General features: G+C 44.1%; 1 protein-coding gene across 2 annotated transcripts; it reads left to right on the top strand.

Moving 5' to 3' along the window:
- Positions 1-5,959: 5,959 nt before the first annotated feature.
- Positions 5,960-20,793, top strand: prrx1b (paired related homeobox 1b). 2 transcript variants are annotated; one of them, XM_041935620.1, is made up of 5 exons: positions 5,960-6,599; positions 12,915-13,090; positions 15,367-15,548; positions 18,197-18,262; positions 19,934-20,793. In XM_041935620.1, exons 1-5 carry the CDS (start codon positions 6,353-6,355, stop codon positions 20,064-20,066), a joined length of 804 nt encoding a protein of 267 aa, XP_041791554.1. In that variant the 5' UTR covers positions 5,960-6,352; the 3' UTR covers positions 20,067-20,793. The 2 variants fall into 2 exon arrangements, with proteins under 2 accessions (XP_041791554.1, XP_041791555.1); XM_041935621.1 differs by lacking the exon at positions 18,197-18,262.
- Positions 20,794-23,194: the final 2,401 nt, after the last annotated feature.

Raw genomic sequence — 23,194 nt, 5'->3', positions numbered from 1 at the left:
GTGAAAAGCTCGTATCTTCAATCAGTCGCATTCACGGGTCGATGGCCCTGACGTCATCTTTCAACCCTCAGCAACACGTGATTTGTTAATTAAGAGGAAGATCATCTATGTAATTTATCGAAGCGCGAGGAAGAATTTCATTATTTCGTTATTTTACTTGCAATGACTCAATAATTCAACGCGTCACTGAGCTCGAGTCCGTGTTTTGGCCTCCAGGCCTTCACTTTCTGCTGAAGTGGTTTGTTTGATGAGGAACTTTTACCTTTAAGCGACTCTTAGTTGGCTGTAAGAAGTCTGTCAGAAGCTTCATCAGCAGTGTGCTTAGACTCTGCTCTCTGAGATGAATTTAAAATAAGACAAAGTGCAGAATGAGAAAATAATTTCCTGATCCAAAGGAGGGAATTTAGCATCACAGCAGCACAACAAAGCAGCAGAAAGTCCTGTTAAAAGTTCTATTTAAAGTAAAAACAGCTCCTCGTTGTGCAGAATGGACCCTGTCAGAGTTATAATATTATATTACTGGATTGTTGCTACATGCTTTGAACTACTTTATATGCTGCTGAAGTTTAATCTACAATTCATCATATTTTATTAACTGCTCACATGTTTTCTGTGTAAAATCTGCAAAGCAACAACAGCTGTGATGTAGTGGGATAAAGTACAATATTCCCTCTGAAATGTTGGCCCGTCAGTGAGTTCTACTGAAACCGTGTATATGAAACGTTTTTCTCCGCGTGTTTATCACACCTCAGCCGCACGGGCCAGATGTTTTCTGCAGGTCTGACAGTCCTGAACCGGCACCAGTCGTGGCTCCTCGGCCTCTGACGGCCTCCTCTTCGCAGCTCAGCAGCAGCCTCGGCGAGGAGAAATCCCGCTGCAGCCGCTGCAATCAGGCGGAGCGCGGGGGGAGCGTGTCCGCAACATGTGGTTCCTGCACAGGATGTGGAGAGTCAACAAGGAGGCCATTCACTCCCAATTAGGGAAATGAGACAGGACAGGGGCCAAAGCGCTACTCCAATCAGCACCAGGGGTCACTGGACAGCGGCGGCGGCGGCGGCAGGGCGGCGGCCCGGGACCGCCATCTTCATCACCATCATCATCACCATCCTCAGCCCGAGGCCTGGACTGCACAGAGGCAGAGCTAATACAGAACCAGAACCACGTTAAGACCAGGAGCCGGCCTTTCTTTAAATGCATCCAGCTTGACTGACAGGTCTGAAAGAAGTTTTTTTTTAATACACCACAGTGTACAAATACTACGTTACGAGTAAAAGTCCTGCATTTAAAACTTAATTAGACGAATTATCAGAATGTATTACAGGCCTGTCAATAAAGCAGCATTTTAATATTCACAGTGAGGTCCAGCTCTTCCAGTGCTGAGCAGAAATCATAATCATACAGTGGAGTAAAAAGTACAACCTGCTCCTGAGATGCTGAGCGCCACAGAAAACAGAAATAAAATCTCCTCCACTGCACGTTTAAAAATCTCTTCAGTCCATCAGCTGCTGAAAAGCTTTTACATAAACAGATCTGCACATGAAAACTCATATTTCATGATTTAATCTCATGTTAAATGTAAAGTGTGGATCTGAAAAGTACCTCAATCTGTCAGACAAAGGAGTGAAAGTACATCACATGTTTCTGAGCTGTAGGAACATTACTAATAGCTGCTTCCTGAGGGGCTGCAGTCATTGGCTGCTGCTTCAGTCCCTGTGAAGCTGTGGTCATCAGGGTGTCACCTACTTTCTATAAAAGCTATTCCAACATGCTGTATGAAGACGGAAACATCACACGCTCTCACCTCTCTGAAGGCTGTCATTAAGATTTACACCGGTCTCAGAGGGTCAGCAGGTTTTTGTGGGTTCACCGTTCAGTTACCACCCACAGTCTCCCAGAGCTGGACCAGACTAGAAACCAGTGCAGAGCCTAATTATCCCTGTTCAGACTTCTGCTCCTGACATGAGTTAAAGTGTGGAGTTTCATGACTCTGTGATTAAGTTCCATCTCAAACCAATTTACTGAAGCTTGCTATTAATTTATGATCATTCCTGTTTTTGGTTTGTGCAGTTTAATACAGTACCAGAGTGAAAAAGATCAGTCTTTCAGATTTATGTGTTGTACTTTATCGAAGTTAAATCTGAGCCCAGAACCTGCCTGTCAGGCTCAGACTGGAACACGGATGAAACACTGGGACTGAGCATGAACTGTTGCTTTTAAGGATTAAATATGTTAAATAAGACTTTGTGTGGTAGGTCAAAAGTAACAGTGAAATGGTTAAATGTAGTTCTTTTCCATATAAACACACAGTGCTAATACGCTGCTAATATGCGCTAGCATGGGCTCATATAGTTTAATCCAAACATTATTCTTATTATTGGAGCAAACAGTAAGAATTTAAATTAATTTTCACGTATTAATTGAGATATTTTACTCAGGTGAAAGTGGAAAAAACAGAAATTCGTATGTAATTTGTGTATTTGTGAATATTCAGTTCAGTGGACAGAAGTGTCCCTCAGGACTGAAGATGTGGACGATGTGATTGAATATTAAATCTTTTTTGTGTCCTGGAGGGATTCCAGTTGAATTTTTTCTGAAACGATTATTTTTTGGCCACAGTTCAGCGCGATGAAGAGGCCTCAGGAGCTGCAGCGAGGGAGAGGGTGAAATGTAACTCGGGTCCCCGGCCAGATTCGAACCTCTGGTCCACCAGGACGCCCCCACCGAGCGTTTCCTGGTCCGCGTTCAGGGTCGCTCGGCCCCTCTGTGTAAACTAAATGTTCTTGATGTGAATTGATTTGACAAGTGAGTTCAAGGCTTCAGTTCAGTTCTTGTCTGTGACTGAAATGATGCTGAAATCATCTCAGCTCAGTCCTGCATGGCTTCACTTCACTGTGAACTCTTTGACGTGAGTTTGATGTCCTCTGCTCTCGTTTTCGGGCCGTCATTGATTCTTGAGATATTTCTGATTTTTAGTTTTATTTATTGATCTTCCTGTTTGTGTTTTTATCTGCTCGTCATGTCTGTACATCACTTTGGTCTACATTTGTTCTTTTTAAATGTGTGTTTTAAATAAACTGACTTGACTTGAGTGGTTACTATAATAATTCTTTAAACTCTGAGTTTGTGTTTAATTAATTAAATGAAGCTCAAATAATTTGATGACTGTTTATATCAGGTCTCAGATATAAAATCTACTAAGCTGTTAATTATTCCTCCTGCTTTTATTTAACCAAATAAAACCAACAGAGAAGAACTTCCTGTTAAAAATGCATTTATTTTTTTTTTTAAATGAAAAAACAAATTTAAATGAATTTGAACATAAATTTTGATCCTGGTGCAGATTTTTAGCCCCAAAGCTCATTTTCGGCCTCGTCCGCAGACTCTTCCTGCTAACGTCGGCTCTGCAGGATGCTTTTTCCTTTCAGAGATGTTTGGACGTTTCCATTCGCCACAGTCAAACTGTAGCAGCTAACAGGCCACTTTCACATCGAGCTCTGAACAAAGAATGGGGGCCCTGGAGGAGAAGACTGCGAGTCTGAGACACGGGGAGGCCTTTTTTTCCTTTTTCTTTTTTTGCCCTAGCTGGCACCGGAATGGACTTGTAGGCAGGAAAAGAGAATCTGGAGGGAAAACTAATGATGAAAAAGTCTACTCTATCCCTGTGCCTTCATTAAATACATGGAAAGAACGAGAGAGCCACATCTGGATTCAATCCGCGTCCCTTTGATGGCATCAAGTGTTCTTTTCCCAGATCAGGGGGCTGGAAGCTACGGGATGTCTATGGCAGCTTGGAGCCCAGAGTCGACTCCTGCCATCTGAACACATGACCCCCCCCCCCCCCCCCCGCCCCCCCCCCCAACACACACCACCACCACCGCCTCCTCCACCATCAGCCTTCCACCACCTCTCCAGCCCAGATAACCTACAGTTCAGGAAGCACTGAGGTGTGAGAGAACTCAGCATCAGTTTCGTTTACTTCTGTCTTTGGAGACACGTCGAGCTCAGAGTGATGCTCTGCCCCCTTTCACTGCACATTAACCTGACGCTGACAGCTGCTGCTCGCTCTGCAGAGCCAGAGGAAAGTTGATGACTACTCAAGTTTGTTTGGGACTCCTTGAGGGGCCTCGACCCCCAGGTTGGGAAGCATTTTTCTTTCTTTTGTCTTTGACTGATTTCAAAGCATGAAAATTCCTCAAAGTCTTCGATTTCTGAGATTTTACTTTTACAGCACAGTGACAGACCAAGACTGCCAAATTCTCCCCTGTGCAGATTAAACTGGACGAGATTGACTGAGAAATGAAACGACAGGGTGGACTCTGATTGGCTGAACTTCTGTGAAATACCTGAGAATCACACACCTGTGAGCTGTAAAGCTGATTAAACTGCAGCTAATAAGAGCTGTGTGGGTCTGTTTTAATGAAGTGCACAGATGAAACAACTGTCGTATCAAAAATCAGGACTGCAGGATGTGATGAAGACAAGAATCCCTCCAGACCAGCCAAAACAATCCTCAGTCCTCTGAGGCCTATTAAACCCACCTGTTTCAGGTACATATTTACACATTAGGAGCATTAGCTCAATGCTAATGCTCCTAATGTGTACATATGTACCTTTTAGGCATTTTTAGGTATGCTTTGTACAAGAATTCGCTCTCTTTTAGCTCTGCTTTGGTCTCCACAAACTCCTGAGAAGAGCATCTGTCTCTTTGGCTGCTAAATTCAACTTTCTTCACCAGCTAGTGTCAAACTGTGTCTGTCTGCTGTGGAAGAAGTATTCTGATTTTTACTTAAGTAAGGAAAAACTCTTTAAAGTAAATGTTCCCATATTTTTTTTTTACTTAAGTAAAAATACAAAAGTATTAGTATCAAACGAAACTTAATTTAATGAAACTGCACAACGATCATTTCAGAATAATGTAGTGAAGGTAATGACTTTATTCACTGCGGAGCAGCTCCTGAAGTGATCAGCACACTTTTATCTTTGTTGATTATGTTTTGTATTCTTAATCTGAATCTGCACAGTGAATAAATAATCAATCAAAAAAAGATTTAATTGATAATAAAACAATTAAAAAGTAAATTAAAGTCTGTGAACTGTCGTGGAGTCGAAGTGTAAACTAGCAGAAAATGAAACAGTCATGTAAAATCCTCCATTTATGACCACACCTTCCTCTGTGGCCCCCCGACTTTAAACTCATTAAACTCTTTTTAAGAATTTGCACGATAATAACAAAAAATGCAACTGAACCAAAAATATTTCCACGAGAAACTGACATTTTGCAGATTCTGTGACTTGCTAAGTAAGTTGCATGTTTGGGGGCCCTGGGGGCCCTGGGGGCCCTAGCGGCAGCTTAGTTTGTTTTAAGTTATTCATTCCAGCCTCATTTAGCTACACTTTTTGAATAATGGATTCATTCGGATCCAGAAGTTCTTCATGTGTTCGGTCTCTGCCACCCTGACAGCCCGGCCTGTGCTCCTGCGGGCAGATCTGGGGACGCACTGACTGGCTCGGCTTATGGTTGGTTTAATTGGCGGCTGACCGCAGGACGGTCAGAGTGGGTCTATCAGCACACGAGCAGTGATAACAGCAGCGTGTCTGCTGACTGCTGCACACTCATTAGGCTGTGAGGGCAACAAAAACCAAACCGGGGCGTTCATGGTGCTGATGGTGATGTTTCTGCTGAAGGGCCCCCCTTCAGCAGGGGGTGAGTGGGGGAGGGAGGAGGGACAGCTCGTGGTGGGGGCCTGTGAAACGTCAGACACAACATAAAGGCATTGCCACGTAATTACGGGGCTCTCTTTCATTTAGGAGAGAGAGAGAGAGAGAGAGAGAGAGAGAGAGAGAGAGAGAGAGAGAGAGCAGGGTCTTTGGCCTGGAGGTGCGGCGGTAACGTCCTGCCTCCCCGCGCCTAGCTGCCGCTGAGCAAGCTTTGCGCACACACGGAGCTTTGCGCATCTGGTCGTCATCAGCAGCAGCAGCTCTTCCTGCTCAGATGTGACTCAACCAGAGAGGGAAGAGAGCTTCTCCTCAGAGGACTTCTCGAAAAGCCACCTCGCTCTCAGGCAGCAGGACAAACTGGTGTTTTTCTTCTTCGCCGCTGACGCGCGCCGCTGGATGGATTGGCTGTAGGAGTTTGATCGGGAAAAGCAGGCGAGGAGAAAAGTGTGCTGAAGTTTTTCGAGCCCTCCGCGGCTGATCTGGATCTGCTCGGAAGAACCGAGTCTCTCTCTGTGGCTGGTTTCTGGAGGCGCTGCTTGTGCGTTCTGCATGCAAGGATCTTCTCGGCTCGCTTGTAGTTTTTCTCTTTCTTCTTACTGCCGCTCCGCTTTTTCCGCTGTTCCCCACTTGCGTCATGACTTCTAGCTATGCACATGTAATGGACAGGCAAGCCACGATATCAAACCGCCTGGAGAGCCCGATCACGTCGAACCTGGACAACCTGCAAGCCAAAAAGAACTTCTCGGTCAGCCACCTGTTGGATCTGGAAGAGGCCGGGGAAATGGTCGGCACCCAAGCGGACGAGAGCGTCGGGGAGGCGGGGAGGAGTATGCTGGAGTCCCCGGGGCTGACCAGCGGGAGCGACACGACCCAGCAGGAGAGTAAGTGAAAAGCTGGGAGTGAGCGGAAGAGATCAAAACCAACTTTTAAATCTTTAAACTTCCTCCCTGGTGCGCTTTAGAGGCGAAAACAACACGTTTATCAGGTTTGATCTCAGGAAAATGCTGCAAATTTCACTCAAATGTAGCTCTAATGACACGCTGGAAAGTCAAGTCATTTGTTTTCATTATGCTGTGGCGCGTGTCCGCGTGCAGAGCGCATGAATGGAGCTCTGCAGAACGCAGCGCGCATGGAAGGAATCCTTTAGTGAGTTTTGGCAATGCATCATCCCTGACGGCCTCCCCCTCAAAACGGCCATTAATTTACCATTAACACTTTGATGTCAGTGAGCTATGGTGATGTTGGTGGACATGGTCAGTGAAGTAACCTTGCGAGTCGAACTCGGGGGTAATAAATCTCTCCCTCATGAGTGTTGACCTGAATGAGGCCACTTTTTTTTTTTTTTTTTTTTTTTTGTTGGCGCAGATTTTGATCTTTTTATTTAAGTAAAGAAAAAATCGAGTAAAAACTGAAACGTGTTTATTTTGAAAAAAGACAAAAAAAAAACTTGAGTGAGTCACATGATGTCCTGACACTTGTGTGATAGTTTGATGAGCAACATCTGTAATAATTTATCACCAAATAATGATGAAGGCCAGTTTTTAAACCGTCACTCATTCCTCCGCGTGCGCGCAAAAATAAGCCGATCCAAGCGGAGTTTGGTGATGAAGAAGCGGCCACTGCTCGGCGAGCTGCCCGACATGAAAACCAGCCTTATTATTTTCAACTTTCGCGTGAGAAAAGGTGCCGTTGCGCGCGTGGACGCTGGTGAACGTCGGCGAAGGCGCAGCTGCCCGCCGCGCGCCTCTCCGGCGCACCGTTCAGAGAGCACATAAACGCTCCCTCCTCCTTCTTCCTCCTCTTCCTCTGCTCGCAGGGCCGCTTGCGGAGGCTGACAGAAACATTTCGGGCTTTAATGAGTGTTATTGTTATTTTTTAAAGGCTAAAAACCGGAGCGGCGGGTGTGAGAAATACGCGGGAGGAAGTGTTCGGCTCACGTCGTTAATTCACGGTGATTTTCGGGCTGTCAAACACTTTCAGAGCACCCGAGTCTGATCATTTGTCATCATTACTGCGCGTGTCTCCACGCCAACAATTAAAAATCCAAAACAGCTTCGCGGCGGATCCTCTTGTGCTGAAGATGACTTTGAACCAGCAGCAATGATGAAGCTCAAAAAACAAATATGAGTTTGGCAGGTTTGTGCTGTTTTCTGGGTTTTATTGAGTATTTTAAATCACGTGGACTTTTCACCGGATTAAAACAAGTGTTGAATCATTCAGGTCACATTTTATTTGAAACGTTAGGGGCAGAAAGGTGAAAGCATCAGGTGGCCTGAACGCTTTCTGACTTTTTAAAAGGTATTTCACATGTTCCGTTAATATTAAACGATCACATTATAAAGCAGCATGTAAAGATGTGAGTTTGATTCTTTTCGGCCTCCCCCGCCCACTGATTGACTTTCACTGATCGCTGCTAATGACATCAGTCTAATCTCACGTGCTGCAGGACGATGCTGCTGGTGCTGCTGATGATGGTGGTGGTGGTGATGGGAATGGCTTTGATTGGCTGTTTTAATTGTCACCCTGCAGGCTTAATTAAAAGCTTTCCGAGGCCAAACCGCCGCTCAGGATCTGCTCGACTATTAAAAGAAGTCTGGGAGTCTTTGGGAAAACGATATTTGGATTTTATAAGTTTTTATTTTTGCCCCCTGAAATAAAACTCAAACCACGTCATCCAGGAAATAACAGAATCTCATGAGAAACTCGCTCATTTTTAAATATAATTTTACACGTTTTAAATGCACTAAAATCTGTAGCGAGTCACATTTTCACTGTGCTGAAAAATAAAAGTAGTAAAATAAAAAAAAGTAACTCTGAAGAAAAAAGCAGTCACACAGGAGAGAGTTATTAAAATATATTGAATATTTTAATTGGTCATGTGATCTGATGAACGCGCTTCAGGGCGTTTTTTCTGCATCCCTCCTCTTCCTCTCAGCAGAACAAACTGCAGCCTGCTTCTTCCTCCCCCCTGGCTGACAGGCTTCACTCTGCTGTCGCGCTTTTCTCCGGTTGTCACGTCATGATTTTCACGCGCAGCTGCAGCCGGTGAAGCGGCGCCATGTGCGGCTGCCATCCGCGCTCTCAGCCGCTGTTCACTGTGTCCGAAGCCCCAGAATCCGCCACCTCAGGCGGACTCACACAGTCAGCTGGACGGGGAGACCTCACTCATGCTCGGTGCCACAAAGGGTTTTAGCTTTTGGTGCTTGAGCCATTCGTTAAATTTAAATTATGTAAGATGTACTTTTTAGGTAAAGAAAAGGAATTTTCTGCATGTAGCAGATTTCATGACAGATAAATGTAAAGTTCTTTAAATAAAAAGATTTGACAGGAACATGTTCAGAGTAGATTATAATACATGAAATACATAAAAAAAATCAACCTTTAAAACTTTCCCTCATCTGACAGCTGCAGGTTTATTGACTCAGCAGGTTTAGATTTTACAGGCAAAACATCATAGATTTAAAAACTGTTTTTTAATCTGTCAGGCTGGGCCTCAGGCAGGTCAGGACCCCCACAGAGGGTCAACAAGATGAATCTGAAAGGCCACGAGATGATTAACAGGATCAGGAAGAAGAAAAGAATCAGCTTTGTTTTTCCAGGTTTTTTCTCTAATCTTCAAGTCTGAATATATTTATTGATTTAAAATTTTAATCTAAAGAAAAAAAATAAAACAGCACAGCAGGCTTTCAAAAACAGTCAAATGTCTCCCAACAAGCCGCAAAGAAAGCAAAAACTACAAACTCTTTGCTGTTTCTGTGCGTTAAATGAAAGAGTGGATGTGAGGAGGGGGCTGATCTGCTGACAGCTCGCAGACTGACGAGTGGCTGCAGATTCACCTTCATAAAAGAGGCCAAAGAGGTGGTGCAGCAGCTTCTTCTAACCTCTCACAATAAACACAGCTGATAAAAGCTGCAGGATCAGTAAATGACTTCTGATGGAAGGTTTTCTCTAAATGACTCTGGATCAGAGTTCAGTTTCCCGCTTTGGTCTCCTGTAAATTTGCATCATTAAGATTTACATCAGCTGTAAAAAGTGAATGAACTCAAAGTGTTCTGAGATAAATATGAACGTTCACCAGATGATTACATTTATAGACTGAATAATCTTCATTTCTTCACAGCTTTTCTAAATTTTTTTGCCTTTTTTTCCGCTGAAATACTGATCAGGCCTGAAAAAATCTTTCAAATGAAACACGGTGAGATGTGACTTTCTCGGGGCTGTATGTTGCTTCATAGCGAGAGGTCGCTCTGTTCGGTCAGTTTAAACCAGCAGATAAGCCGAGTCTACATTTAGTTCACTCTCAGCCGTCTCTCGATTGGCCGAGACTGAAGGAAGGAAGTTTTTCTCTAATTAGACAACATGGTGACAAGAAAACAAACAGCAAGGCTCAGTGTTGACACATCTGCTCCATGACAGCCAGCGAGGTGTGTGTGTGTGTGTGTGTGTGTGTGTGTGTGTGTGTGTGTGGAAGATTTAAAAGCAGCAAAACCTGAAGAGCATAAAATAAGTTCTGCATTCAGAAGCGTCCTGGTGGATCAGGGGTTTAGGAAGCTGAGCCGGTGTCTCCGGTTCGAGTCCAGCCGAGGATCCTGCTCTCACTGTTAGCATTAGAATGTACTCGACACGTCAAAATATCCATTGGATAAATTTGTGTCCGTAAGACCGTCATGGATATTAAAAATCTCCCATTTTGGAAATAAAGAAAACCTCAAAGTTGGAGACAAAAGGTTTTTCCACTCGACTTTAACCCTGCAGCTCCAAATTTTGGGGATTTCTTGTATCGGCCAGTTTTCCAGCGTTTAGATCAAACATCTTCTCCACATGTTGGGTCGACAACATACAACTTTAAATTTAAATATTTTAGATTTACTGAGGAAAGGAAGCCCATGAGACGTGCCTGAAAGCTCGGAAAAGGATTTTTTTTTCTTAAACTGCAGTTTTCAAAGTCAAGACTGAACTTTTAATTCCAGTTTTAGATCATGTTTAACAGTCACATCAAGATTTTTACCCGACAACACTGAACAAAACTTAACTCGGGTAAAAGTATCACAGTGAAGAAGTCCTGCTTTAAATATTAAACTGAAGTGAAACATTAAACAAGGAATCAGCCAATTCTCTGAAGAACTGCAGCCATCGACTAACATTCAGCTACAATTTAACGTTTCATCCGTTGAATCAGCATATTGACAAAATATTCAAACTGAGCTGCTAATTATTCACTTTTCATTAATATCACAGTCAAGTCATCTGTCGGTATCTGAATCAAATTTATCAACAAGAAAAAAAAAAAACATCATTGTGAAATAAACTCTAATGCTAATGTTAGTCAGACTCCAGCATTTATCCTCTGCCGCTCATTCAATGCAAAGAAATAAATAAAAAGCTCAGAATGAATAAATTACTTTATTATTATATTATACATAATAATTATAAAATGTACTTTAAATGAGCGACAACTTTTTATTCTACTTTCCTTTTAAAAGTGTGATTGAGCTGCAACAAGACAGAAAAAAGCTTTTTCAGAGACTCTAAAACAGAAATACAAGACTTTTTTAGACATGTTGAATGTGAAATATGTAAAGAAAGTCATTATTAATAATTTAAAGATTAATGGAGTCAAAAGTACAAGAGTTGTTTTTAATGTGGAAACTTTCTGAAGTACTCAAATGAAGTAGCAGCAGATTTTCACTGCAGCTGAAAACACGAGTGAAAGTACTGAGGAGCTTCCCACCTGTGTGTGTGTGTGTGTGTGTGTGGGGCTGTAATTAGGCAGGACCGTGGATGATCACAGCCGGTTTTTTGATGTGAAAGTGTTATTTTGTGGTCTTGTTGTGGAGCCACAAGGCCCCAGCACTGATTCCGCCCTGCAGGAGCATTTAGGCGAACATGTACACAGGGAGCTGGACCCAGCGTGGATCGTATATTTATCTCTGCCAGGACGGCTGCTCTCAGTGCGCTGTGTGTTTGCATGTACGTCGTCTGTTTGTTTGATAATTAGGCTTTGGGCCAAGGAAGAAGAGCTTTGTTTTTGGTGCAGATTCAAGCGTTTTTTTGTAGGATCTTCACTCAGATTTAAAAACAACATGTTTTGTTAGAAACCTGTCGTGATATCTCTGGTTTCTCAGATGCTTTTGGCTTTTGTTTGTGCAGGTTTTCAGTTTTCAGTTTGTGGTGGCTCACATTTAAAAACGTTACTCAAAGAATTCAACTGAAACATCGTTTTCCAGCGTTGCCACCAGCCGGATGATCCACAGAACGCCGCAGTAACTGAGCACTTATTTCTGGAAAAAGATGTCACCGTGGAATTACTGTAATATCATATTTTCCGAGCTGTGGGCATCACATATATCTGTATTTAATGTGGGTGGATGGACACGCTCCATATGGTCTTTATGTAGTGAAAAAAAAAAACTGACACACGTTTAGAACAATCATGACTTTTATCACCAGTTTCACTATTTTCATTTAATGTTTGCTTGAACTGAACAGAGGCAGACAGGAAGTGTGTGTGTGTGTGTGTGTGTGTGTGTGTGTGTGTGTGTGTGTGTCACCATCTGATTCAGTGATTCAGATCTTTCACTGAAGAAGAATTGAACATTAGTTGGTTGTGCAGTGTTGGTCCAGAGGTGCGACCTGTTCCCTCCCGCTGAAAGTAAAAGTGCTGCAGCAGCTGCAGCTCAGGTGGCAGATCACGGGACAGTTGTGTGTGTGTGTGTGTGTGTGTGTGCACGCGTGGGAAAATAAAGCGTCCAAGTCAATGTGATGAAGTGCCCCTGTCAGAGTTATTGATATGTTAATGTGTGAGCAGCATTTCGATGCTGATTCAAAGTGATCAGTTTCCTGTTGGGCAGTTTAAATCAATACACAGAACAGTGACTGTGTCGTAACATAGTAACAATAAACCACCTGTGATGTCATTACGAGCCTTCCTCTGCTGAACGTCGGTGAATTCTTTGAAGCTCTCTGATTATTTAGGTTTCTGATTGAGGTCTGAGGAGGCGCCAGCTGTTCAGAACAGCCTGCAGCAGCATGAACGCAGGGAGCAACATTTATTATTAAAATGTGATGTGGTCTGACACGCGGCTTTAAAAACCTCCTCTGGCAAAGCGTCCGTAGCTCCAGACTTTAACGGGAGACCCGTGTTCCCATCCGCTCTATAAAGGTTAAGTTACATCGCCTTCTTCTTCTGCCTGCAGATGAACAGATGAACACGGAGGAGAAGAAGAAGAGGAAGCAGCGCAGGAACAGGACCACCTTCAACAGCAGCCAGCTCCAGGCTCTGGAGAGAGTGTTCGAGAGGACACACTACCCCGACGCCTTCGTCAGAGAGGACCTGGCCCGCCGGGTCAACCTCACCGAGGCCAGAGTCCAGGTATGAACAGGGACGCCTCTGCAGGCTGTGCCAGGGGCTTCATCCCGCCTGGTGCTTCCTTCACACCTATAGAGTCTAGAAACTTCGCTCAGAGGCTCTGTTCATGTCTACGTCCTTTATAAAGTAAACCCCTGATCCATATTCCCGGTGATGAGGCGGGAACGGGTCTGTGAGCTTCACGCTGTCACAGCTTGCTGCTCTACCTGTCGACCTGTGTGACACCTGTGAAGGAACCCTCAGGGTCCTCGTGACTGAATACAGGATTTATTAAACGAGTCATAAACGGTTTTGTTATCAGCAGAGAGCAGCAGGCGACTGTTTCCTCACATCATCTGGTAGCTCTTACAATAGTAGATTTAGTTAATTAGGCTACTTAGTGGCTAGCAGTGATCAGGGCCTGTTAGCGTGTTTGGATTTCACATTATGGGCTTTCAAAGGAAAAGATAAGAACTTGTCAGCACCTTCAATCAGACTTTGATGATAAATCTTCAATAATTGCTGATAGTTTAGAGTCAGCGAGGACTGGATGTGATCAGAAGAGTGGATGTAATGATGTCTAATGTCCTCAGAGGCCTACAGATCAGTGACAAACGGCAAATGTGTTGAACACATGAGCGCCGCAGCGGAACAGGAGCTAAATAAGATGCTGTAATTGGCCAAAAGAATGATATCACACTTCCAAATGTAGTTAATTACAGAACCGAGAATATGGATTTAATATCTTGAATGCAACTACAGTCATTTAGTGGAATTTGTCTTTGTGGGTGCAGGTTTGTTTTCAGGAGTGAGGGAGGGGGGACACAATGAAGTCAGTCCTTTAGTTCCTCTGATGGAGAACTGAGGCTGAGATTAAGCTGCAGTCACATCTTCAACCACAAAATCTAAAATAAATACAGTTAAAGAGGTAAAAAACCTCCCCAGAGATCAGTTGTTGTCTGTGAATCACTGCCTCTGCTGCTTTAGCTTTAGAGAACACATATTAATCTGGGGGTCCGGGGGTCCCCCCCAAAGAAACCACTCAAGTGAAATCAAGTTTCAAAATTATAGATTTTTTCCAAAATGTACAGAAATGGCTGGGTGTGTTTTTAGCCCTGAGTTCTGTGACTAGGGCAAACTGTTTGTAGCCTGACAGACAAAACCCAGGGCAATAAGAGTCCCACGAAGCTTGATGTGGCTCATGAAGCCGTGAGGCTCACGCTGAGACCTGAACCGTCTGCATTTATGCCATCAGGATTTCTTTCATGTGGATTAAAGGCGGTGAGTCACTCTGGAGGCAGATTGTTGACATTCAGAGAAAATCTCCTCACGGCCCGCTCGCTGAAACACGCTCGGGTTTCCGTTCACAGCCCCGCCTCTGAGAACCGAATCAAAGACGGTGGCTCGGACCGAACGTCACAACACGATTCCAGCCAATCAGCAACAGGTGGCGTCAGCGCTCGCAGTCGGGACGAGGGGAGGGGGAGGGGGAGGGAACGCTAATGTTGTTCATTGTTGATCAATCAATCTCCAGAATGACCTTTAACAGCTAAAGAGGTTTTATAGTCCTTCATACTGCAGCTGCAGGAGTTTTCATGCAGCCATTCTTTTAAATGCACACAGGCCTCATGATCAGTGATAGGAGAGAAGATGATGCAGCGTATCTCATGTGTTTACCGCAGATCAATATGTTTCCGTCTCATCTTTTTGTGCGTTTGAATCTGCGAAGCCGGCAGCGAGAGTGTTAGCTCTGCGAGCAGAGCGAGTGGGAAGGAGGAAATCGTGATGTTGGAGGGAGAGGAGCAGCACATCTGTGATTAATGTGTAGCAGAGAGCGATGCAGAAATCCTTTGATAAAAGAGACTTTGGGCTCATTCCTGAGGCCGTGCGTCAGAGGACAGAGAGCCCCTGCGAGCGCCCACGGCTTCTAATAATGGATTTGATTTCGCAGCGAGGAGCAACGTTAGCACCCCTGAGTCACATCATCATCTGTTTATCGAGGGGGGGGCATGGTCCGGAGAAGGAGAGGGGGGAGGGGGTCATCCAGAAAAAAGCTTCTGGCACCTAGTTGGTTGAAGTTATTATTATTATTATTATTATTCTAACAGTCGACAAAAAGGACTCACTGGATTGGCTCTGGACTCGTCCAATGGGAACTGACCACACTGGGCTGATGCTATCTTTACTTTGAAGGCTTCTGGAAAGAGTTTGTAATGATTTTAACGTCTGCAGTGCTGAACAGGTGAAAAACTTTAAATTGATCATGACATCATTCATCCTGTTGTTGTTTTTGATTCCAGGTTTGGTTCCAGAACCGGAGAGCTAAGTTCCGCAGGAACGAGCGCGCCATGCTGGCCAGCAAGAACGCCTCGCTCCTCAAATCCTACTCAGGAGATGTGACGGCGGTGGAGCAGCCAATCGTACCGCGCCCTGCACCACGCCCTAACGACTACCTGTCCTGGGGCTCTGCTGCCCCCTACAGGTAGATACCACTCTGTTTCCTCCCCTGACACTGACATCACAACGCCGTGTGACACACTGCTTGCTTCTGCTCTAACGGCTCTGTTAGCAGCGAAGAAAGAAGAACTCAACAGAGAAACAAACAAACAAACAAACAAAGAGAGGCTGAGTGAAGAACGAAAAAGAAATCAGTGACATTAAATGAGTTTCACTCTTACAGGATATAAAGTCAGTGCAGTGTGGTGGAGTAAAAAGTATTAATACTGTAGTATTACTGCAGTAGCCTGAGCTGTGCTTCACTTACCTTAAATCTTCACTTACCTTAAAGTAAGTGAAGCACTTACCTTAAAGTGAAGCACAGTTAAAAAGCAGGAGCTGATACCACAGTAACCACACACACACACACACTAACACTGCTCTCTGTTATTGTTTCATTTCCTCCTCCTCCTCTACCTGCACATACTCCTCATTCCTCTGACCATCTTCATCTCTTCTGATCCACCTGGACTCAAACTGAGGAGCTGCATGTCAGCGTAACCGTCAACATGTTATTTGTTTTATTCATTCAAACTTTATTCACACGCGTCCTCCGATCAATAAATCTCCTTCAATGCAACAATAAGAGGTGAGAGACAGTTCAAGGACAAGTCTGGTTATATTCTAGATTTTTCTAATCAAATCCCACAAAAACCCAATCCAGCGACGTGTTCGTTCATCTCTCTCTTAATGCTGTCGGACTTCCTGTCTGTGGCTCTGAGCTCTAAGCTCATTGGTTCCTGCAGAAGACGTAAATCTTTAAAAACGCTTCACTCATTTCCTCAGTCAGCTGCTCGCTGTAGCTTTTATCAGAGGAGGAAATAGAGCTTCTGTTGGGACTATTTTCAGCAGCGGATGAATCCACATTTGGTGCTGTAGTGAGTGTTTGTGGCAGCAGGACGACGTGTGTGTGTGTGTGTGTGTGTGTGTGTGTGTGTGTGTGTGTGTGTTAGTCAGAATAAACTACAGTGTGTGTGTGTTCATGGTGATGAAGGAACATGTGTGAGGCTCACTGACGTGTTTTAATGGAGCTGTGATACACACAGAACTGTTAGCAGTTAGCAGTTAGCATCCACTGCTGGTTTGGGTGTTTTTTATGGGATGTGTTCACAAGAGGAAAATATAGAATAACTCCAGACTTGCTTTAAAGCCTTTTCCACCGAGCTGAAAACTCTAGAATAAGAGCGTCACACTGTAGTGAGATGAAATTCTGGTGCCATAATTTTGCTTATCTTAGTTTTGGAGGACTTTATTCACTCATCAAAGGGCAATATTAAACTTTTTATTCCACATCTGACAGTTAGAGTCGCTGCTCACTTCACACATTCAGTCTCAGATCAATAAAGCTGTGCTGTGTGCACTCTTTTTCTATTTGTCTAATCTCCACATCAAACACTTTCATCATGTTTTAATTCCCACGAGTGAATATTCTGAGAGAATATTTTGCAGATATTTTTAATGTGAATATTTCATTAATATGTTAATTGAAAAATGAATTCTACATGAACAGAAGCCCTCAGAGGATCAGCTGATTCCCTGTTAAACATTTAGCTGATTGGACAGCAGCAGTTTTGTTTGCTGCGTTGTGATATTTCAGGATTTTGTGGTTCGCTTTGGCCGAACTTTTACAACCAAACTCACAGAGCCAAACTGCCATGTTACAGTTAACGTTTAAGCACAAACTGCTGCGCCGCCATGTGTGCAGAGCACCACTAAATCACACGTTCAGTCCTCTGTGTACATTTCAGCTCACAGTTTCATGCTCTCCGCTGTTGTAGTATTATTATGCAGTGTAGTATTACTGCATTGTCTATAATCTTCGTGTCTTTGCTTTCAGAACCTTTGAGGAAATGATCTCTGTCTTGATTTTATTATTTAAGCGTCATATATGTTGTGATGCTCAGATAAACATGATGCATTATTCTTTATGCTGTGATGCATTATGAGATGTTACACCCAGAAATTAGAATTATAGTATTTAAGTTTGGTTCTGTAGCTGTTTGATGAAGCTCCAGTGATTTTAGCTCCTCTTCTCTGCAGTATAGTTTATATACACTGAAACTCTGAAGTAATTCTAAAACATTCGAGTAAAAGGTCAGAGTTCTTCTTCCATCGCTGTTTCGCTCATCAGACTTTCCCTCTCCTGTCTCCTCTCTCTGCTGTGGCCCTCCTGCCTCCTGCACATATCTAACCCCAGACTAATTGTGTTGAATCAAAACACGCCTTTCCTCGGCCCCGGTCCCATCGCTCCCCTCTGTCAGCGTGAGCGGGGCGGTCCCGGGTCCTGCGACCCTCCTGACGAGGTGATAATGTGAAAACAAAGCGTATTAAATCCGCCGTTGACCCCCGTGACCCCTCTCTGCTACACTACACCAGATAATGAAGGCTACACAGAGAGACAGAGCTCTACTGGGCAACATTTTTTGTGACTCTGGTTACATTGGTCGTGATTTACGGTGATCCTCCGTTATGAAACTCGGTATAAAATGTCAAACCCTGCGGCCGCGGCTCGAACTCAATGAGAGCTTCTTGGCCGGACGCGGAGCAGCGAGGGAAATCTGTTGTGAAACAGGAATAATGCTATGTGGAACACGCTAATGTGGTGCTAACACTTCACTGTATATTATCCTAAAGCTGGTATCCGATGCCGGAGGGGGGGCCAGTGCGAGTGCCACAGAAAATGCTGCCCTCAGAGAACAAGTACGCTTTCACTTTCCTACATTCAGTTGTTTTGTTGTTGAAGAGGACCAGCAGTATTCTCCTTTCAAGAAGAAAACTGCTGGTCCTTCACATTTCAGTACAGTTACAAGCCTTGTTTGTGTTTTAAGAATATTAATGCTGTTTTTTTATTGTATTTGTTGCATTTTATTTTGCCTTTTGAATGTATTTTTATTAATTTCCCACTTCTACTTAAATACAATAAGATTTTTTTTGTTGTTTTTAAAGGATCCAACCAGTGTTTTTGCACATTTCAGCCAACTTTCAGAAACAATAATTGATTGTTTCAGGATTTATCTTCTTTCAGCTGTTGCTTTCCTCTCATCTCTCATTTAAAACCAGCAGATTCTGCAGCTTAAAACACGCTGCAGCTCGAGAATCAGAGAGCATCACGTCTGCTTTTGCTTTAAAAGTCGTGTTACTGCAGCGTCGTAATGCAGTGCAGACGGTTTAAATCCATCTGCGCTCACAGCTGAACTATCACACAATGATAGTCGCACGTTATTTTGTGATTTAAACAAAAAAACGAATCCAAAAAGACAAAAACAACAAATGAAAGAAAAGAAGAAAACAATTTAAAAAAAAACAAAAACCCGCTACACAAACAGAAATATTAGAGCGGTTTTAACCAAAAGCAGCAAACAGCATCGTTCACACTTCTTCCGTCGCCATGACAACACTGTCAACTGTCAGCTTTTAGCTTTTTTCATATTGACGTTATGTACACGTCAAATATAAGAAAACTATTTATTAATTATTTATTTATTATAGATATTTTTCCATCTCTTTGTGCAGATAAATCCAGAGAATTGATCGATGTGCGTCATTGATGAATGATTAGGATGAATCTTGAAAGACAAACTGGATGAAAAAGCCATCAGAGAAATCCAAACTGAAAAAAAGGCGCAAAATGTTTCGTCCAGTCTGTCGGAGGAGGGAGGAGGACGTCACTCCGACTACGACAGATGCAGACAAGACGCTCACCGAAACAAAAGCAAAGTTTTGGCCTCTGGAAATCGACTACTGGCATGAAGTGAAAACAAAGGCCGCACAAATTTATGGCGTTTCGGTTAAAAAAAACAAACAAGTCAATAAATCATGAGCAGCGAGACTCCTCTGCTTCGTTAAACAGAGCCAGAAAGAGAGATCCGAGAGAGAAAGAGGTGGAAAAACACACTTCACTACCAATACAGAACTAAAAAAAGGCCCAAATTAGACAAGAAGACAAAAACTATTGATGCTAACAAGAAGCCAGAAGAAAACAATGTGCTATGATGTGGTGCTGTCGCTTGTTTTACTTCATCAGTGAAGGATTTTCAGCTTCAGTGTCAGAAATCTGAGCTCGGTGCATTAACTGATGAAAGAATAAAAGCTGTGATCTCTCTGAATAAAGCTCCACCTTGGCTTCGTGCTGTGCTGGTGGTGATGTGATGCGGTCGGGTTAAAATGTGCAGAAACGCTGGTTCAGTTCCTCTGGAGATTTTTTTGGCCTGTCAGTGTCCTAACGTCAGATTTAGTCCAAATCTTTTCCCACGATCAGTGAGATTTTTTTGCTCCTCGTCATATTTCCGCAGCCGAGGCTCACGCTGAGCTTCGGCTCGCCGTCAGCCGCAGGTGACGTAACCTCTTCTCTCCCCTCCTCTTGTCTCTCAGCGCCATGGCCACCTACCCGCCCACCTGCTCCAACACCAACACGTCCCAGGGAATGAACATGGCCAACAGCATCGCCAACCTGCGGCTCAAAGCCAAGGAGTACAGCTTGAACCAGGTGCCCACGGTCAACTGAGAGGAGGAGGAGAGGCTGGGGGCTCGCGCAGGAGGGGAGGGGACCCTCTCTGCCGCCTCCGGGATGAGCACCATCTCACGTACCCCGGATCACGAAGCCTCCTCTCCTTCCTGGAGCAGCCTCGGCCGCGTACTCTCACACCTGTATGCAAAATGCTGGACTACGAGTGATGGCAGGATTCTCCCTAAGCCGCCTTTTACTCTCCTGAGCATCACTGAACTCTTGTTTGTGTAAAAAGACATCCAGGCTGGATGCTGTAGCCGAATATCTGCGTAGTTTTACATTTGTGATTGTGACTGAAGCGGAGGGCGAGTCTTTCACAGATCAGTGTGTTTTCAGTCAGAGACGTCGCTCTCGGCGGAGACTCGAGCACGGACTACGTGGATTTCCTCCGGTCCCTTTGGCCGCGGTGTTGGATCGAATTACGCACCGAAACTGGGATCGACAACACTTTTTTCTTTTTCTTTTAAAATCGACAACAAACCGACAAGAACTTCTGACATTTATGCGATTTCTTTAAAAGAGTTAGTTTTGTTTTTCCACATTTCTTTCCATGTTATACCACTGACGAGCAAACATTTTCAACGCATTTTGATTTTCATGTAATAGTCCAATATAAAGGAGAGGCTAATGTATTTCTGAATCCAAACCCAGTAGATTCTCTTAATTTCCTATGATATCCTTTATTTGTAACAGAATAAAAACATGTATATTAATAAAAATGCATTTCAAGCAATGCAATGGCACGGTGTCCACTTCAACAGATCTTACAGAGGAGGGAGGATTTTCCACGTTTTGGAAAACTTCTGGAAAACTCTGAGTGAATCATTACGGTGGGAAGGTTTTTAAATCATCGCAACAAAAATACATGATTGCTTCAATGCAGACCGACTTAAATCATGCTTCAGAAACTATAAGAAATAAGCATGTTTATACTCGAGACCATTTGGAAAGCAAAATGATCTTGGACCTCGTGCACGCCCCATAAAAGAAAGATTTACAGCTCGAGAACAGATCCGCCTTCACAGAAACCTCAAGCTGTTGCTGCTTTGTGTGTTTTCTTTTTTCCTGATTACCACAACCTGAAATTTCCATCTTAAAAACAGGATATTTATGAGCAGGGAAATCCTCTCCTTAATGCGGAGGGCCCCCGGGCCTCGTTTCACTCTGCGGCTGTCATACAAGGTGTTTCTTCTCCTCGGCCCCCTCGCAGCCTCCACCATCGACGAACACATGTCCACAGCGGTCCTTGCATGTTGCGCGCGGGCCGTTAAAGTGGGGTCAAATTCATTTTTTTGTCAGACTGTGAGTAAAAAGTGCTCAGTATTGTGCTGTCACATGAGAACGCAGCCTGTGGACATATTTTTCGGAGCGGTTTATTGTTTATAATTCACAAAGATCCAGAAAAAGTGAAACGCTGATTTGTTTCTTTTTCACAAACTGAACTCCCTTCAAAAAGTTTGATTTTTAATTTTGCTCCGATCGTCACAAACGCTTCACACAGTGTGAAACTTTGTCTACAACATATTCTAAATTCTTGTTGTCTTCTGTTTAATTCGGCATGAAATGAACACATTCAATCTCTGCAGGAAGCTTTTATTTTTAATATTTGCTGTCTGTCTCACCTCCTGCTTCCTTCATGCTGTTGTTTGGCATCCATCATCAGTTCTTCAGCCTTTCAGCTCTCTGTTTTGTTCTCATTTTCAAGCGCTCTCACTTCAGTCCAGCTCTGACACGCTGAAGTATTTTATTATAATTTCTGCTTCACCGCTTTCGTCTGACAGTTTGAGATACTTCACAAACTCTGCTGGCTCAGAAACAGCCTCGCTGTCGCTCGATGAAAACGTGTTTTCGGCTTCTTTCAGAAAAGGAATGAGGTCTGAGAATCTTTTGGACTTTGGCATGTGATCCTTCATCTGATCTGAAAGGAGGGAAATCCCCACGAAAGCATGAAAACTTGGGGAGCTTTTCGTCGTTTCATCATCTCCAGTGTGGGAGCTTTGACGGCTGTGAATTTGTTTATTTTGAATGTAGGACTCTTACTTGTGAAGGAGCCTTTCTTCCGCTGCAGTCGTCCCATTTTTAACTAAGTGAAAGATTTAAGGACTTCTTCCGCGTGTTCAGTTGTGTGTTTGAGCTGAGTGGGGCTGAGAGGTGCTTCACTGAAGTGACTGCGGGGTGTTTGCTGACTTGTACGCCACATTAAAAAGGGAGATTTGTGTTTTCTTTGCAGCCGTTTTATTTTCGGCTGTTGGTTGTTTTCCTGATCGCTGATCCCCGACTGTGGTATGTCCAGTGTCAGACCCCTGTCCCCCTCTCCCCTGCCAGGCGCCGGGTCTCACCTTTCACAGCCAGGGCCTGGGCTGACCTGAAGTGATTCCAGATGTGGAGATCTTTTTGACCCCTCCTCCCCCTCATTCTCCTCCCCCCTCTGCGCCCCGAGGCCCTGGCCAGCCACTCCATCAGGGCTGACAGCGTCCCCTCGGACAGCGTCTATCCACGCCCGAGCGCATGACATACAAGGCAGCTCCCCCACCACCACTCCTCCTCCTCCTCCTCCTCCCGCCTCGCCCTCACCCACCCACCCCCATCCTTAGCAGCACATCTGGAGCTCATTACAGAGGAGACAGTAAGAGCGAGGGAGGGGCGGGGAGTCTGCGTGCAGAGTGTGTGTGTGCAAGAGAGCAGGAAAGAGAGTGTTTCTTAACCCTTCTCCCTTAAAACATCCACCTTTTCCCCTCTTCCTCTTCTTGCTTTTATCCCTTTTCTCCTTGTTTTTTTTTTTCTTCTTCGCTTGGGGCCCTCCCTCGCTCGCTCATGCAGCGATCTCCGTCCCGCTGTTGGTGCCACATGATCACAAATACTTTATTAATGAGTGGTTTTGGAAAAGAGCTCGGCACAAAAAAAAGAGAAAATGTCGGAGCGGTCTGAGTGAAATACTGCACAGCTGTTAACAGTGTGTGGTTTGGGTGAACAACCAAAAGAATGTCCCGAGATGTGGAGTTTCCACGCAAAGTCAAGTTGACTGAGAGGTTGCACTGTTTGTGTGATTAAGTCACTATTATTACACACTTTTCATAAACACAGATGCAGGCTCGAATACACCCTCTGTTGGACTGGAAAGGAAA

The sequence above is a fragment of the Chelmon rostratus genome, chromosome 4, assembly GCF_017976325.1.
Source record: "Chelmon rostratus isolate fCheRos1 chromosome 4, fCheRos1.pri, whole genome shotgun sequence".
In the NCBI taxonomy this organism is placed as follows: domain Eukaryota; kingdom Metazoa; phylum Chordata; class Actinopteri; order Chaetodontiformes; family Chaetodontidae; genus Chelmon; species Chelmon rostratus.
The sequence above is the reverse complement of the archived record's forward strand: the minus strand, read 5'-3'. Positions and strand labels throughout refer to the sequence as shown.

What these genes read in the sequence shown, in the direction of transcription:
- prrx1b (XM_041935620.1), top strand. Translation starts at nt 6,353, where the DNA reads ATGACTTCTAGCTATGCACATGTAATGGACAGGCAAGCCACGATATCA. An exon ending in TCACCGAGGCCAGAGTCCAG is followed by an intron (nt 13,091 to 15,366) that starts GTATGAACAGGG and finishes TTTTGATTCCAG; the next exon opens with GTTTGGTTCCAGAACCGGAG. An exon ending in ATGCTGCCCTCAGAGAACAA is followed by an intron (nt 18,263 to 19,933) that starts GTACGCTTTCAC and finishes CTTGTCTCTCAG; the next exon opens with CGCCATGGCCACCTACCCGC.